The sequence below is a fragment of the Natrix helvetica genome (genome assembly GCF_964273705.1).
Source record: "Natrix helvetica genome assembly, chromosome: 3".
Lineage (NCBI taxonomy): Eukaryota > Metazoa > Chordata > Lepidosauria > Squamata > Natricidae > Natrix > Natrix helvetica.
In genome coordinates this window covers 62552664-62569308 of record NC_138549.1, presented here as the reverse complement: position 1 = coordinate 62569308, position 16645 = coordinate 62552664, and the positions used below count along the sequence as shown (strand labels likewise).

The 16645-nt window shown below is 37.4% G+C and overlaps 1 protein-coding gene across 3 annotated transcripts in view; it reads left to right on the top strand.

The window, feature by feature from the left end:
• Positions 1-16645, top strand: part of ATF6 (activating transcription factor 6) — a 79285-nt gene that overhangs the window by 17775 nt on the left and 44865 nt on the right. For 2 of the 3 annotated variants that reach the window (XM_081948236.1, XM_081948235.1), the window contains exons 10-14: positions 7105-7224; positions 12366-12479; positions 13664-13766; positions 14439-14497; positions 15242-15356. In XM_081948236.1, the coding sequence (XP_081804362.1) occupies positions 7105-7224; positions 12366-12479; positions 13664-13766; positions 14439-14497; positions 15242-15356 (511 nt within the window). The remainder of the gene's footprint in view (positions 1-7104; positions 7225-12365; positions 12480-13663; positions 13767-14438; positions 14498-15241; positions 15357-16645) is intronic. The other variant, XM_081948237.1, reaches the window with a different exon arrangement.

Genomic DNA, 16645 nt, shown 5'->3' with positions numbered 1-16645 from the left:
CTGCATGCCCCATTTTCACAAAAAACAGGGCATGCAGTGGGTTTGGGATGCCTGCCGAGTGCTGCTGGGAGCCGGGGAGGGCAAAAACTTTTTAAAAAATTTATCTCTTCAAAAGCTTGGTGCGTCTTATACTCCAAAAAATACTGTAAGGTCTGAGACAAGAAAAGGTTGTTTTCAAAACACCATACATACACTCAACATCCAGGACTGAGGGACGGGCAACAAAATGTCTATTACTGTATAAGGATATGAAAACGTGACGCGGGATTTAAATTCTGGAGTCAACTCCTAACTCTGGAGTCTATTTCTGGATTCTGCTATAGCTGCTCTTCATAATTAATAACAGGTTATTTTACACCTCCAGTAAAGGTAACTTATCTAAGTCTCATCTTTGAGTCTTCTTCCACAGAGAGATTTATTGCTATGCCCAGGCTAAACTGTGACAGGAGCAAACTTTTCTAATAAAATAGAACTTAAATATTTGCGAAAGACATAGCAGTGGAATTGAGCATTGCAGGAGAAACATAATGTATTCAAAGAATAGGGACATCAGTTTTTGGCATTCAAGAAATCCATATTCCCAGTGTCACCCCAAGATCTGACTAGGATTTCCTCAGTGCTTTTGTTGGCCATTTTCAGAAAGTTAAGATTATATGAGCAACATCACCAACATTTATTATACAGAGTTGTTTTGTATACTATTCCCTGTGCCTTTAAGCATTCTTTCATTGTTCTTATTCTTTATATGTATATACTTTATTGAAAATCTTACAGCAGCTTTAAGGCAATTGTAAGTAATTGTAGCATTTTGGCTAAAATTGTGCAAGAAGTTTGAAAATATCCAAGCTTTAGAATAATAGTTAAAATATAATTTATTTTAAAATCAATTCATGATCAAGATCACGTGAAGTGTTAATACCACTTTATAATGCCTTGGTAAGGTCACACTGAGAATACTGCATTCAGTTTTGGTCGCCATGATGTAAAAAAGATGTGGAGACTCTAGAAAGAGTGCAGAGAAGAGCAACAAAGATGATTAGGGGACTGGAGGCTAAAACATATGAAGAACAGCTGCAGGAACTGGGTATGTCTAGTTTGATGAAAAAAAGGACTAGGGGTGACATGAAAGCAGTGTTCCAATATCTCCCTCAAAGAAGAGGGAGTCAAGCTATTCTCCAAAGCATTTCACGGCAGGACAAGAAGCAATGGGTAGAAACTAATTAAGGAGAGAAGCAAGCTAGAACTGAGGAGAAATTTTCTGACATTAGAACAATTAATCAGTGGAACGACTTGCCTCCAGAAGTTGGTAATGCTCCAACATTGGAAGTTTTAAGAAGAGATTGAATAACCATATGTCTGAAATGATATAGGGCAGCGATGGCGAACCTTTTTTGGCTCGCGTGCCATAAGCGGGGGGAGCGCAGGGGGGTCATGCACGGGCGTGCCGCACCCATAATGCAATGCACGAACCCCCAGCGCGCATGACAGATGCAACTCCCATTTTTTGCATGCTTTTTTCCGCCCTCCCCAGGCTCCAGATGCTCTATAGCAGTGGTCCCCAACCCCCGGGTCACGGACCGATAGCGGTCCGTGGATCAAATGGTACCAGGCCGCCCAAGGAACATTAAATTATTTCCATTTTATTTACTGTGGTGTATTTCTCTTGGGTTTGTTCGACTTTCCATGGACGAGAGGTTAACCAGGAGCTGAGAGACGTCACCTAAAGCTGCACCAATACCGCGCATGCGCAAAATATTGTGATATCGGGGTGCTCTTCTTTCTGTTCACCGGTATTTTCTCATGTTTAACAGTGCTTGGTATACGTATATATTGTGTTTGCTCAAATTTAACCCACAAATTAGCAAAAATGCGTACGAAACTGACGTCGTTAGAAAGTTTCCTTGGGAAAAAGAAAAGGCCCATCTGAAGAGACAGAAGAAGAGCCTTCAACATCAAAGAAACATAAAACATTTAACAGACAATACCATGAGTCCTACTTGAAATATGGATTTCTTGGGACAGATGATTCCCACACATCAACCCCACTCTGCATAGTTTGCGGCAACCAGCTCTCTAATGAGGCAATGAAACCTTCAAAACTGCTTTGCCACTTGAACGCCAAGCACCCTGGATTAAAAGACAAGCCCCTGGAGTATTTTGAAAGAAAAAAACGGGAACACGAAGGACAGAAGAAATTTATGGGGGCTACCACATCAATAAAGGAGTATGCAATGAGAGCATCATATTTGGTGGCTAACCGTATTGCTAAGGCTAAAAATCCATTCACTATCAGTGAAGAATTGATCTTGCCCTCCACTAAAGACATTTGCTGTGAACATCTGCTGTGGAAAAGATAGCACATGTGCCTTTGTCAGCTAGCACTGTGACTAGGCGCATTGAGGAAATAGCCGAAGACATTGAGACACAATTGTTGGAGAGGATTAATACATCACCGTGGTACGCACTCCAGGTTGACGAATCTACAGATATCGGCAACAAGGCAATACTACTTGTTTATGTGCGATATCTATATCAGGAGGATGTGCCTGAGGATTTCTTATGTGCACTATCTTTGCCAACCAACACCACAGGAGCAGAACTGTTCAAGTCGCTGGATGGTTATATATCAGGACAACTAAAATGGTCCTTTTGTATTGGCATAAGCACAGATGGAACTGCTGCCATGACCGGACGACTGTCTGGTTTAACTGCTCGGATTAAGGAGGTTGCACCTGAGAGTGAATCTACGCATTGTATCATTCACAGGGAAATGCTGGCAAGCCAAAAAATGTCACTGGAATTTAACAGCATATTGATTGATGTCGTTAAAGTTATTAACCACATCAAAGCACACGCCCTTAACTCGCACCTGTTTGAGCAGCTTTGTGAGGAGATGGCTGCAGAGCACAGATGCCTTCTCTTATACACAGAAATAAGATGGTTATCCAGAGGAAAATCGCTAACCAGAGTATTTGAATTACGAGAGCCATTGCAAAGATTTCTCTCAGAAAAGAAGTCACCGCTGGCAGCACATTTCAGTGACAAGGTATGGGTCGCAAAACTGGCTTACCTGTGTGACATATTCAGCCTGCTCAATGAACTCAATCTGTCCCTTCAAGGGAAAATGACAACTGTTTTCAAGTTGGCAGACAAAGTAGCTGCATTTAAAGCCAAACTGGAGTTGTGGGGATGGCACGTGAACAGAGGCATTTTGGACATGTTTCAGACATTAGCGGGGATTTTAGGCGAGACTGAGACTGAGCATTCATTCTCCCAGTTGGTGCACGATCACCTGTCCTTGCTTTTAAAAGAGTTCGAGCGCTACTTCCCAACCACAAAAGACCCACGAACTGGTAAAGAATGGATCTACGACCCATTTGTCAACAAACCAGGCGAATCTAGCCTGTCTGTGCAAGAAGATCAACTGGAGATTGCAAATGATGGCGGCCTTAAAACTACGTTCGAGACAACAACTCTGCCAGTGTTCTGGATTAAAGTCATGGCGGAATACCTTGAGATTGCCACCACAGCACTTAAATCCCTATTGCCAACTGGACATAAGCAACACACTTAAGGTGTCATTGTCTCCTATTACCCCCAGATGGAACCATCTCGTTGCAAAGAAACAAGCTCAGGATTCTCATTGATTTAGCGTTCTAGTGAGTTAAAATGTTAAATCACTTTATATTCATTTTTTGGTGTAACTATTTTATTTTGAAGGCATGTTTAAATACAATTAAATTAAAATTATTAAATCAAAACAATCTAAAATATAAACAATCAATGTCCCCCCCTCAGCGGGCCGAGGTAAAATTATCAAACATTGACTGGTTCCTGGCGATAAAAAGGTTGGGAACCACTGCTCTATAGGAGCCTGGAGAGGGTGAAAACAGCCCCCCCTGGAGGCCCTCCAGAGGCTTCAAGAGCTTCCCTGAAGCCTCTGGAGCGCAAAAACCCTGCCCTACGAGCAAACCGCAAGTCCGTAATTTCCAATTTGCCTGTAGGACCGGCTTTTTTTTGCCCTCCCAGGCTTCTATAAAGCCTCTGGAGCCTGGGGAGGGTGAAAAATGGCTTTAAAAAATGCTGAACTCAGCTGGCCAGCCGACAGGGCAACGCCTCGTGTGCCCTGACAAATGGCTCCGCGTGCCGCCTGTGGCACACGTGCCATAGGTTCACCATCCGGGTATAGGGTTTCCTTCCTAAGCAGGGGGTTGGACTAGAAGACTTCCAAGGTACCTTCCAACTCCATTGTTCTGTTCTGTTCTGTGGTATTGTCCATTTCAAGGCTTTTGTGGAAGGTTTATCTGGAAAGGGAAAAATCTTTGTCCTGGCATTTGTCTGCCTCATCAGTTTTTCATTTATACTACTTAAACTTCCCAACCCCAATTTCAGGATTGTTTTGTCCTTAGAAAACTTCTATAATTAACATGTGTTTAGGATGATATCATTATTGGCGGGAGCAAAGCAATTACTGTACAATTTAAATGAAAACTATCTGGTTTTTTTACTTGAACAGAGCTTGTTTTTAGCCAGATGTAGAAATCATATCCAGTTCAGCTAGCTGGAAAGATAGCTTTCCAATTTGTCAAATTAATATGTGGCCCAGAGAAGATAGAGTAGAACTAAGCACTGAATGATGTTGGGCAAACGTGTATGTTGCTGATCAGAGTCCTTGCTGTGGTTCTTTTCTTTTCTTCTTTCAATCTACTCATTCCATTTTGTTGCTAAGCATGACTCAGTGAGCCATATAGCTCAAAAGGAGCTCTGAAGTTGGCCCTTGATTTGCTGAATGTGACTTTCAGGAAGTCATTGTTATCTCTACTATGTGCCAATGTCAGTAGCAGTACAGTTGAACGTAATTTTTTTTAATGTGCAGTATCTGGGGGAAAATTGTCTCTGCTGCTGCTTCAAGTTTGGCTCAAAGTTAACTTCCATCTTTAGTATAATAGAAAGTTTCTTGCTGAAGAGACTACAATTCTTGTCAGGAACTCTCTTATGTGGTGAATGAAGTCACTGACTAGGAATCTGGAATCCTGTCTGAGGTTCCTGCAAAAGATTTGTTCCATTTCAAGAAGGACAACTAGGTTCTTGACCATATAAGAAATTATTTATGAATTGTTCCAACTACACTTTCTTTAAAGAACAAGATTTTTTTCCATATACTAGATTATTAAAATTAAGTGCAGGGTCTAATTAAAATCGAGGATAACGCACTATCTACACACACAATAATTAAAGTGATGAATATCAACTTCATAGGTTACAAGAACAATTGCTTGCTTTGTTGAGTTAATACTTCACATTGGATATGAATTTTGTAAATCTAGTTACCACACCATACCACATGTAGAAAAACAGGTTTTGGCACCTCTTAATTGTAAAAGAAAGAAAGGAAAGAAGAGAGAGGGTTAGGGTTAGGGGGAGGGAGGGAGGGATGGACGGGAGCAAAACTGCAGGGTTCAGGGCAAAGTCAGAAGTGGCAAGTGTGTTCAAGCCATGAACAGCATAATTAGTGTGTTGAGAAAGTATTCAGACCCCTTTCACTTTTGTCAATTTTGTTATGCTGCAGCCTGATTCTACAGTTGTTGAAGTTCATTTTTTCCTCATTAATCTACACTCAGTTCCTGATAATGACAAAGTTAGAATTTTAAAATGTTAGAATGTAAACTTTATATTCAAATTCTAAAATTTTAAAAATGCCTGTAAATTTATTAAAAAGAAAAAAAACTGAAATATCACAGTGGCATAAGTACTCAGACCCTTCACTCAGTATTTTGTTGAAGCACCTTAGGCAGCAATTGCAGCCTTGAGTCTTTTGGGGTATGATGTGATGAACTTTGCACACCTGGATTAGGGGATTTTCTTCCTTGCAAATCCTCTGAAGCTCAATCAAGTTGGATGGCAACTGTCGGCAGACAACCATGTTCAAGTTCCTCCACAGATGTTCAACAGGGTTCAAGTCAGGGCTCATTCTAGGACATTCACAGAGTTGTCCCTAAGCCACTCCTGTGTTGTCTTGGCTGTGTGCTTATGTGTACTTATGTGTGTGTTGGAAAATGAACCTTCAGCCCAGTCTGAAGTCCTGAGTGCTGTGGAACAGGTTTTCATTGAGGATATCCCGATACTGTGCTCCATTCAACTTTTTCTCAACCCTGACCAGTTTTCCAATCCCTGCTGCTGTAAAACACCCCCACAACATGATGCTGCCATCACCATGCTTCACTGTTGGGATGATATTGGGCAGGTGATGGGCAGTGCCTGTTTCCTGCAGATATAACGTTTAGAATTGAGTCCAGACAGTTCAATCTTGGTTTCATTGGATCAGAAAATCTTGTTCCCCAGTCTGAGAGTCTTTCAGGTCCTTTTTTGCAACTCCCAAGTTGGCTTTCATGTGTTTTGTATTGAGGAGAGTCTTCCATTAGCCACTCTACCATAAAGCCCAGATCGGTGGAGGGCTGCAGTGATGGTTGTCCTTCTGGAACTTTGTCCTATCTGCATAGAAGACCTCTCTTCTCTCCCGATTGCTCAGTTTTACCGGACAATCAATTCTTGGAAGAGTCCTGGTTATGCCAAACCTATTTCATTTGAGAATTACAGAGGCCACTGTGCTCTTAGGAACTTTCAGTGCAGCAGAAATTTTATTGTAGCCTTCCCCAGATCAGTGCCTTGCAATAATCCCGTCTCTGAACTGTGCAGGCAGTCTTTTGGCTTGGCTTTTGCTCTGCTACAGTATGCATTGTCAGCTGTGAGGCCTTATATACAGAGGTGTGTGCCTTTCCAAATCATGTCCAATCAATTTAATTTACCACAGGTCGACTCTAGGTGGGTCCAAAAACATAGCAGCCCACTTGTTAGCAGAAAAGCGCCACTGTTCGCACATAACTCCAGGGCTTTGAGTGGCTACCAATAGGCTTCTGAGTAGAATTAAAAGTGTAGGCATATGATTGATACCCCGGTACCTTAAGGACCACCCACTTGAAGTGGATCTCACCTGACCAGTACATAAACCTCACATTTTGGTTTTTCATATGCACCACTATGAATTTATGTAGGATGCGACATGAAGATGTACTGAATTTAAACTACTGTGTCTCTTTCTTTCAGTGGGTTTGAATGGGGACCTGATTCTGCTGAACATCTTGCCAGCACTAGCTACCAAAATAGACATCTTCTTGAATTTTCTGCAAGCAGGCCTCAGGAAACAGATGGCAAGAATAATGACGGGTATGCATAAAATGTTATACTTTAGTGTCTTCCAGTTTGCAATATTCTACATATGCAAATGTAACAAATGGCTAATGTATTGCTTATTTCTACTTAAGGGTCCATAACTGGTTTTTTTTAATGGTACGAAGCTATTTTGATCTGCTAACATTCCTCTCTGTCTCTGGTGCATATATTATCTCTCAGAAATATAAAAAAGTAACAAGACATGATTTCCCAAGTATTCCTGAGGCTATCAGTACTATGTGCCTTATCCCAAAGTCTGATCTTACAAGATGGGAAGTATTTGTGCTGCTGTGAAATTCCTGTTCTCACCACTTAACAGATAAGTCTGTGTTTTCCAAGCAGAGTTGATATCCTACATTAAACTGATCTTGTCATAGTTCTGTATGCATTTGTGAGATCTAAAATATGTGTTAAGAACCTTCAGCTGCTACAAAATGCTTCAAGTTTTAACAGGAACTGATCAATACATATTTTAAAAGTAAAATGAAGTTGCATATAATTTGATATTGTCTTAATGGTTTCACTGAGCATCAGAACTTACTGCTATCTAGAGGAAAAGATAAAAGGGGAGAGTGTTTTGGTTAATACAGGTAGTCCTCGACTTACAATCACAATTGAGCCCAAAACGTCTGTTGTTAAGTAAGACATTTGTTACGTTAGTTTGCCCTATTTTACAATCTTTCTTGCCACAGTTGTTAAGTGAATCATTGCAGTTGATAAGTTAGCAACTTAACTTATCAACTTATTCACAGTTGTTAAGTGAACCTGGCTTTACCATTGACTTGTCAGAAGGTCACAAAAGTTGATCACACGACCTGGGACACAGCAACAGTCATAAATATGAGCCAGTTGCCAAGCATCTGAATTTTGATCACATGGTCATGGGGATGCTGCGAAGGTCACAACTGAAAAACAGTTGTAAGTCACATTTTTTAGTGCTGTGGTAACTTTGAACGGTTACTAAATGAACGGTTGTAAGTCAAGGAATACCTGTATTTTGTCTGTGGGCTGAAAGCTAGTTTATAGGTATCAAAACTATCATTCAATTATTCAACTTCAGTGTAAAGTTGAGCTTTGGATTTTGTGCTTTTCCAATTATTGTTGGGCTACAATCATAGAAGTGGTCAGTGGAAAAGTACTTGGAGTCTAGCAGTATCAGGAAGGCCTCCTCTTCCACACTCTAATGCTTTGTTCTGCAAAAGGACAAATATATTTCAGCAGAAATCTCTTCCAGTTTTAGTTCATGTGTGACTTAGAAACATTTGTGTCCCAGCATCTTGCTGTCTCCCTCATTTTTTATGCAACAACTTTGTTTTTCCCAGATGGATCAGTCTAACATTATCGGAAACTTGAAATCTTCTGAGATGCAGGCTTTTCCCATTCCAAATAGGCCTGTTCTGAGGCATTTTGTTCAAATAACCAAATTTTTAAAAAGGGCATTCAAACTGCTGGAACCTTTGTCTGGAAAATAATCTTACTATTTTCTTTGGACATAGCAAGCATTCTATGTAGTGAACTTGGAAAAGCATTGGGAGTTTTCTTTCTGTGCCGAGACAGAGCCATATCAATTTATAGCCTGGAAAACAGTTCATCCTTTGGTGTTTAGAGCCATGATCTAAGAAGACCTTCTCAGGGCAAGTCTGCGTTTATTGGCCTATACTTTTGGAATGGGAATTGATTTTACTTTTATTTTAATATGCTTTTTCTCTGTTAGTAGAGCTAACACAGAGTTTAAGCTGAATATGGACCAAAAGCCAATGGAAAATCCTGCTCTTACTTGCCAAGGGAATAAGGCATGCCGAATGTAGAGGCATTTTATTGTTTGTTTTCCCTAGAGCTTTCCCTTTTTCTGCCTGAGCAAATTGTTCTAAGCAATTCAGTAGACTAGGCCCCAGGTTGGAGGACCATGATTTTTCTGTAACATGCTGAGGGTGATGAAAAACAGTATTGTTTAATTGTGTAACTGACCTTAATTAAATGAAGAAAGAAATTCTCCTTGTGGAAAGTGAATCTATGCTGAATTGCTAAGGAATGCTCAGAGAATGGTTTGAAACAAAGGGTTTCTTCTTCCTATTATATTACTTCACAGAGAGTGATAAATCCAGTAGCATTAATGCTACAGAGGATCAACACTGGGCATAGCAGTGGGGAAAACAAGATGCAGCCTGTTCATAAGAAATTACATTGTATATGAGTATGTGAAAGTTGGGCTTTATATTTACAAAAATAAAAGAACCCAGCAAAACCTCTTGCAGGAGGAGCACTCAGCTATTTATAAGGTGGAAAGCTGTATTTGAACTTTTACTAACAATTTGGAAGTACACCTCAAAACATAGTTGGCCTGAGATGAAAACAAAATCTTTAATTTTAAGCCATATTTCAATAAAATAAAATAAATTAGTTCAGGTATTAAATCATTTTAACTTTATTACATTAAACATTTGAAAGTACTTTTTGGAAAGAAGTTTGCTGGATTGGAAATTGTGCGCTATTCTATTATAGTACGGATAAAAAAATATACAAAGGAAATGTGTCACAACAGCCATACAAGGAGTATTTACCAGAGAAGGAATATATAAGGAAGTAGTAACATCACCTCATTCTCTGTTGGAAAATGAAGAAATGATTGGGAAAAAAGGAAAAACAACAAAAAAGCATGCAAATATCTATTTGAATGTTTCAAAATGCCACTATCAAATATTTAATGTTGGTTAAGATCTTAATCCAAAACTTTTTAAACTGTACATTTCCCTTTCTGATGCCTCTCAGTGCTATAGAGAGAACACATGTAGCTTAGGTTCTTGGCATTCTTTTAAGTTTGATTGTTTTGCAGATATTTTATTATCTGTTAGCTCTTGTGATGATGATGTTACCTAGGCTGGTTATGGAATAACTGCCACCAAGCTCAGAGAGCATCAAGAACATAATAGGTTTGTTGATTTCAGGCAATTCAGGTAGTCCTTGACTTATAACCATTCCTTTAGTGACTATTCAAAGTCTGCCTGTGGTTGCTGTCTGGTCCTTCAATTGCCTAGAATGATTGTTTGCAAATGTTCTTATTGGCTTGTTGCAGAAGTGAACTTTAGGCATTAAGTAAATGTGCCCTTAATCATCTTCTGATTGAAATTTGGCTTTTTCAGCTAATAGGTGATTCAAATCTAACAGAGTCTTTCATTTCCAAGATGTGCCAAAAGCATAAATAGTTGTAAATGTTTTGAAAGCAGGCAGCAAAATGAGATTGTTTGTAATGTCTTTACATTTAAAATTCTGCATCGTAAACTATGCACAGGCATGAGCATTGAAAGAAAGCCAATATTGTTTGTGTTTGAACTTTCTGAAACAGGGGTCTTTTGGGGTAGAAGAATAGAATTTCCCATTCTGTCTTCCTCACACATGTAATATCAGCACACTTCATCGCTAAATTTGTAATATTTTGATTCATTGGATTTGACTATCTACTCCCTGGCCTACATATTAGATTCCAGGTGCTGGTTAGTACTTCACCAACAGCTACTCTTCTTTTAGAATAGCCAGCTCACTCTTCTGCTAATGCCTCATCTGTTTTGCATCTTTTTCTTCTTCTTTCTGTGCTTGATTCTGAGAGCTCATATTGCACTGCTGTGATGTATTTCTTTTACACCCACTGCCTCATTCTTTTCTTGACTATGTTCCACCTAATTCCAGCTCTGATTCACTCATGTTCTGTTTGACTGAGCCTGCCCTTCCTAGCGTTCCAAGAATTCTTGTGTGGTCATACACGTGGCTGATTCTCAGTCCATTTTTTTTTAGCCAGGCATTGTCCTTTTCTTGTCTTGCTCTCCCTTTGGAGCTTTCGCATCCTTACAGACTTATAACAGACATCTTGTTATTCTCAGTTATTTCAGACTTGTATACTGGCTTCTGGTAAACTGTAGGAATTGCTCTTGCCTTGCTGTAGCTCATACTTCTTTCTTCCAAACTTCTCACTTTTCAGGTAACAGTGAAAAACATTTTCAAATCTATTTTTCAGTTGTTGTTTTGTCAGTTTCAAATGCTGGATTCTTGAAATAGAGATACCTGTAGGATTTTCAGCTGCAAGGGTTTGTGCAGTGAACATAGATGCATACTTTGCATAATCATAGTGTTAGAAATGGGCTCAGGCGTCTTCTCCATCAATGTAGAATCTATTAGAACATCTCTGACAGACAATCATTAAGGCTCTATTTGAAGATCTCCAGTAAAGAACTCTGCACTTTGTACAGCATCCTGTTTTACTGGCTGATACCTCATACTGTATATTCCCAAAGTTGTAACCTGAATCTACTTCCTTAGATGTTTTTTAACCGATTGGTTCTGGGCCTGCCTCCTGCGGAAATAAAGAATAAGTTCACTCCTTTTGTGTGACTGTCCTTCAGGTATTTGAAGACTGTTGTGATCTGGATTCTGTGTTCCTGTTAATGCGTCCCAAGATATCATTTACTTTTTTAACAGTTGTAACACATTGCTGTTTCATATTTAACTTGTGAGTGTACCAAAGGTATGCTGAATGTTTTCACATGTACTATTGTCAAGATAGGCCTTCCCCATCTTACACGTGTTCCTTTTCAATCCAGATGCAGAATTGTATCCTCCTCCCTGTTGAAATCCATCCTATTTTTTTCAGGCCAATTCTTTATTTTAGTTTTCTAAACTTCTGTCTTTTATCAACAATACTACTTCCATCCCAGTTTGCGTAATTTCCAAACTTGATATGAAATCTCTTAATCAAATCAGTGATAAAAATCCTAAATGCTGAGACTTCACTCAGTACTTCCCTCCCAGCTGGGGCGGGTGGTGGTGGTTAATGAGCGTTCTTTTGTTGTGGTAATTCAGTCAACGGTGAATCCATTTAACTGTAACATCAACTGGTTCATACCTTATCATTTTATGAAGGAAAATATTATGAGGTGCTCAGTCATATGTTTTTCTGAATGAACGTAAGATTCTGTATTCCACTTGATTTTAATCTATTTTACCTTTACCTTTATTTCATTTGTCGAATTATTTTATTAGTTTTACAGATGCCATTATCTTTTTTAATTTACTGCTTGTCTGTATAATACATTTATTTTAAAATAGATGTACAATGCTAAATATTTTTTAAAATTATTTCCTAGATATAAGCCAGCGGTTTCGGATAACAAAGCACTCATGGTAGTTACTGAGGAACCAATAATATATGTTCCTCCCCAACCTTGCCAGCCATTTATCAACAGGACAAAATCACTCAGGTAAGCTGTTTGTTTATAAATAGTAGAGATGTTAGTGCCAGATAAGTATTAGGACCTAATGTTTGACTTCCTCAGTATTCAATTCACTGGAAGTTTAAATGGAACTCAATGGTGTCTTAATGGTTAAAAGGAATATGTAAGTAACAAGCCAAAACAGCAACCTGGATAATTTTCCTATATTGGATTTATAAAAGAGGCCCGTTAAAATTTTGAGCAATTTTGTGACAAGGGACAAAGAAAATATGAAAAGAAATCAAGTTCTAGGGCATTATTTAAAGACGTCAGGATTATTAAAGGTAAAAGAAAGGAATATCAAGTTGGTTTACTGATCAAGGGTAAAGTAGACATGTTGTTATCTTTGGCAATCTTTAATGGACTTTTGCTAATGAGGACTGAACAACAAGTTTTTAGGGATTTGTTTATAGAAAGATGAGATATGGGAAGAAGAGATCAGTTTTGTATTTTAAGAGAAGGAGACAAGTTACTAAAATTGTTTATACTGTGATGAACGGGGAAGTTATTTCTTTATTTCTTTTTCTTTAGTATTTTCTTATTGTTTCTTTTCTATTTTTATTTCTATGTTTTATTTTCTTTAGTATTTTCTGTTTCTTTTCTATTGTTACTTCTACTTTCTGAACTTTGTATTTTTTTTCTCTATTGTCTCTTTCTTCGTTTTCATTTTTATCTTTTTAATTGTAATATTGAATAAAATTACCATATGAAAAGTGTCCTCTCGTGCATTTTATCCATTTCAAATAAATTCTGTAACATTGACAGAGTATTAGTCAACACAATGAGTTAGGATAGCAATTTATTAGATGAGCTTGCAACTCCATGTCCATTTCAGCGCCATAGCTCAAAGCAAAAGTGTTTTATAGGTGGAGTTTACTGGAGTTTATGTAGTACATTCCCAATATCATTAGGAATAAGAAAATCTACTTTCTTATATCTTACCAAGATATCCTAAACAGGCACACAAACTGATTGGAAGATCCAAATTCAAATATTGAAATCTGATAAAGTGAGACATCATTTCTGAGATTTTTATTTGAGGGTATAAACAAGAGACCAACCTGAATATGAGCTCAAAATCAGTGCTTACAAGTTCTTCTGGAGAAGTTGTCCTTGAATATATATTTTCATTCCTATTGTTATTGTGTTTAATTTTCATGTTATGTATACAGGTTAAGTCATGAACTAAGAGGTTGGGTACATAGGCATGAAGCAGAAAGAACACGATCAAGAAGGATGTCAAATAATCAGCAGCAAAAAGAGCAGACTGTCCAGGTAGGTTTATGGAATCATTTATATTTTGTGGCAGCAGGAGAAAAGAAGGTGGAAATGTGTGAGGAAGTTGTCCAGTTTTTCTTTCCCATGTGGCCAAATCACGAAAGTGTTATCAACATATCTAAGCCAGAGTTTGGGTTTGGGTTCAGATTTATCTAAGGCGTTAGTTTCAAAATGTTCCATGTATAAGTTTGCGATGATGGGTGAGAGGGGTGATCCCATGGGTGCTCCTTCTATCTGTTTGTATCTTTGTCCATTATGGATGAAGTATGTGTTGGTTAGGCAGTGGTTGGTCAGGTCCAAGATGTGTTTAGGGGGGTTATGTTTGTTCTGGATAGCTGTCAAGGTTTCTTTTATAGGCACTTGGGTGAAGAAGTATATATAGTATTTTTAAAATACATTTCTGTTCCCCGTGAATGGTTTCCCACATCTCAGTATTAATGTTTGAACTTAAGTATCATATGAAATACTTACATTGGTAGTTTGAATTGTTTTATGAAACATCTGAAAATGTGTTGCATTTTAAAAATATATACACTTAATTATAGTTTTTCCTGCACATTTGACTACTATAGAACTTTAATAATGCTATATCACAGTTTTCTTTAAGTGATACTTTGTTTTTATATTTAATTTGGTGATTTTCCTTCCTCATTTTTTTCCTATCCCCAGAGTGCTTCAGGAAAAAATTCTGAACTAATGACTCTTCCATATACAGACAACAGTGTTGGGTAAGTCAAAGTAGAATATTCTCATCAGTATAATATTACATAGTTTAAAATGTTGCCTTATGTAGGAAATATTTAATTGTTTTACTGAAAAGAGTCAGAAATATTTATTGGCAATCTCATGTTAACCCAGTTTTCATTCAAGCTCTTTAAGGACTCATCTAGTCAAGTATTCCATTTCCTACAGTGGCCAGATAGATTTTTCTAGAACATTTACAAGAACATCAATATTCCCCTTTTATTAGTTCTGGTACCCAGGATACAGAAAATATTGAATATGTCTGATACCGAGGCCTAACCTGTCACGCATGAGCAATTTTTCCTACTTTTTCTACTCTGAAACAATTGACCGCATATAAATTCCTTGCTGCCTCTCAGAACTAAAACCTCCTTCGTATTATCATTACTTCAGCTGTAGATTGCGATTCCACATTTTGCAGTCAGCAGAGGATGGCTTCTCCCAAAGTTCTTTCTGCACTTTCTCCTTATCTGTGCCCTAACTATATTTTTAGACTCTTTCCTATAACTCTGGTGGCGTGTATATACTTCCATTAAAAGAAAAGGGTAAATATTATGATACTGTGTGTTGATTTATGGCTTTGTAAAGTGATATCACAAATGCAGTAAAGCATGCTGTTCCTGATAATTTGGAGAGCAAATGATGCTATTGGATACTTGATTTATTTTATGATATATTTGGATGTTTTATGTATGCTAGTTCCAATAGTATCTTCTCATGTATTTCAGTAGGAATTCAGGAAGTGAGCTACAGGTTTATTATGCTTCGCCACGAAATTATCAAGATTTTTTTGATGCCATTCACAGAAGGGGAGATACATTCTATGTGGTGTCATTCCGTAGGGTGAGTATATTAAAATGTTCAACAATTTCAAACATGGAAAGATTGTCCTTTTTTATAACATTCTATCCAAGAGTTTTTTTTAATGAGGCTAGTGTAGCTTTTACGTATTCTCAACATACAAACCCCTGAGCTTTCTTGAGAAAGAAATTGTAAAATCTTGATTGTGAAATTTTATTCCAACCTATTATAAAACCTATATAAAACCTATGAAGAAGCAAAACAAACAAACAAACAAACATTCTCCATGAATTTGATCAGAATTTATTGTTCCCCTAAGAAAAATGAGGACCATTATTCTTTTCTGGGAGAAAAAAATGAGCGTAAATGAGATTTATACCTGAAAAAATCAGTACATATCCAGAAAATGAAATCATGTAGTTTTCTCTTGTGCAAATGGATCTGTTTTGGTCAGGTGTTTTTTCTTCATTGATACTAAATAAATAAATAAATTTTTTGGCATTACATCTTCTAGGTATTTGCAGTGCTTTTGCTTTAGGAATCAGTGACAGCAGTTCTTTTTAAAATATATATATATATATATATATATATATATATATATATATATATATATATATATATATATATATATATATATATATATATATATATATATATATATATATATATATATATATATATATATATATTATTTACATATAAGTATATCGAACACAGTGTGACTGTCCTGGTGTTTTATCCGCCATAGACAAATAACATATATACAACTTACACATTGCTAGTCTTATACAATTATTTTTGACCAATATATTCATTTTAATAAATATATAATATCTCATTTCAGGTCTACTTAGCCTAATTATTTTCGTGTTCCGACTCCCACCTCGTGTTTCCAGCCATTGATAAAATCTATTCCATGTGTCATAATATTCTGTCTCTCCTTTGTTTTTTAATTCTAACGTTAGGATGTGAAGTATTAGGTATATTGATCCTTTGCTATAGCCTTCTGTTATAACACCTAATAAAAATAATTCTGGTTTGAAATCAGTTCTTTTTGCAGCAAAATATCATAATGGATTAGGGAGTAAAAATATAATCAGGGTCTTGACAGCTTATAGCAACCAATTTGTATGTGAGAGGACAGCCACATGAAGCATCTATTTTTATATTTTATTTATTTATTTTATTTTATTGAATTTATAGACCGCCCCCTCTCCCCGAATGGACTCGGGGCGGTGTACAGACAGCAGCTAAAAAACCATATACACAGTAGAAAATATTAGATACCCTTTAAAAACAGATTAAATATAAAGCCTGTACAATAATAATAA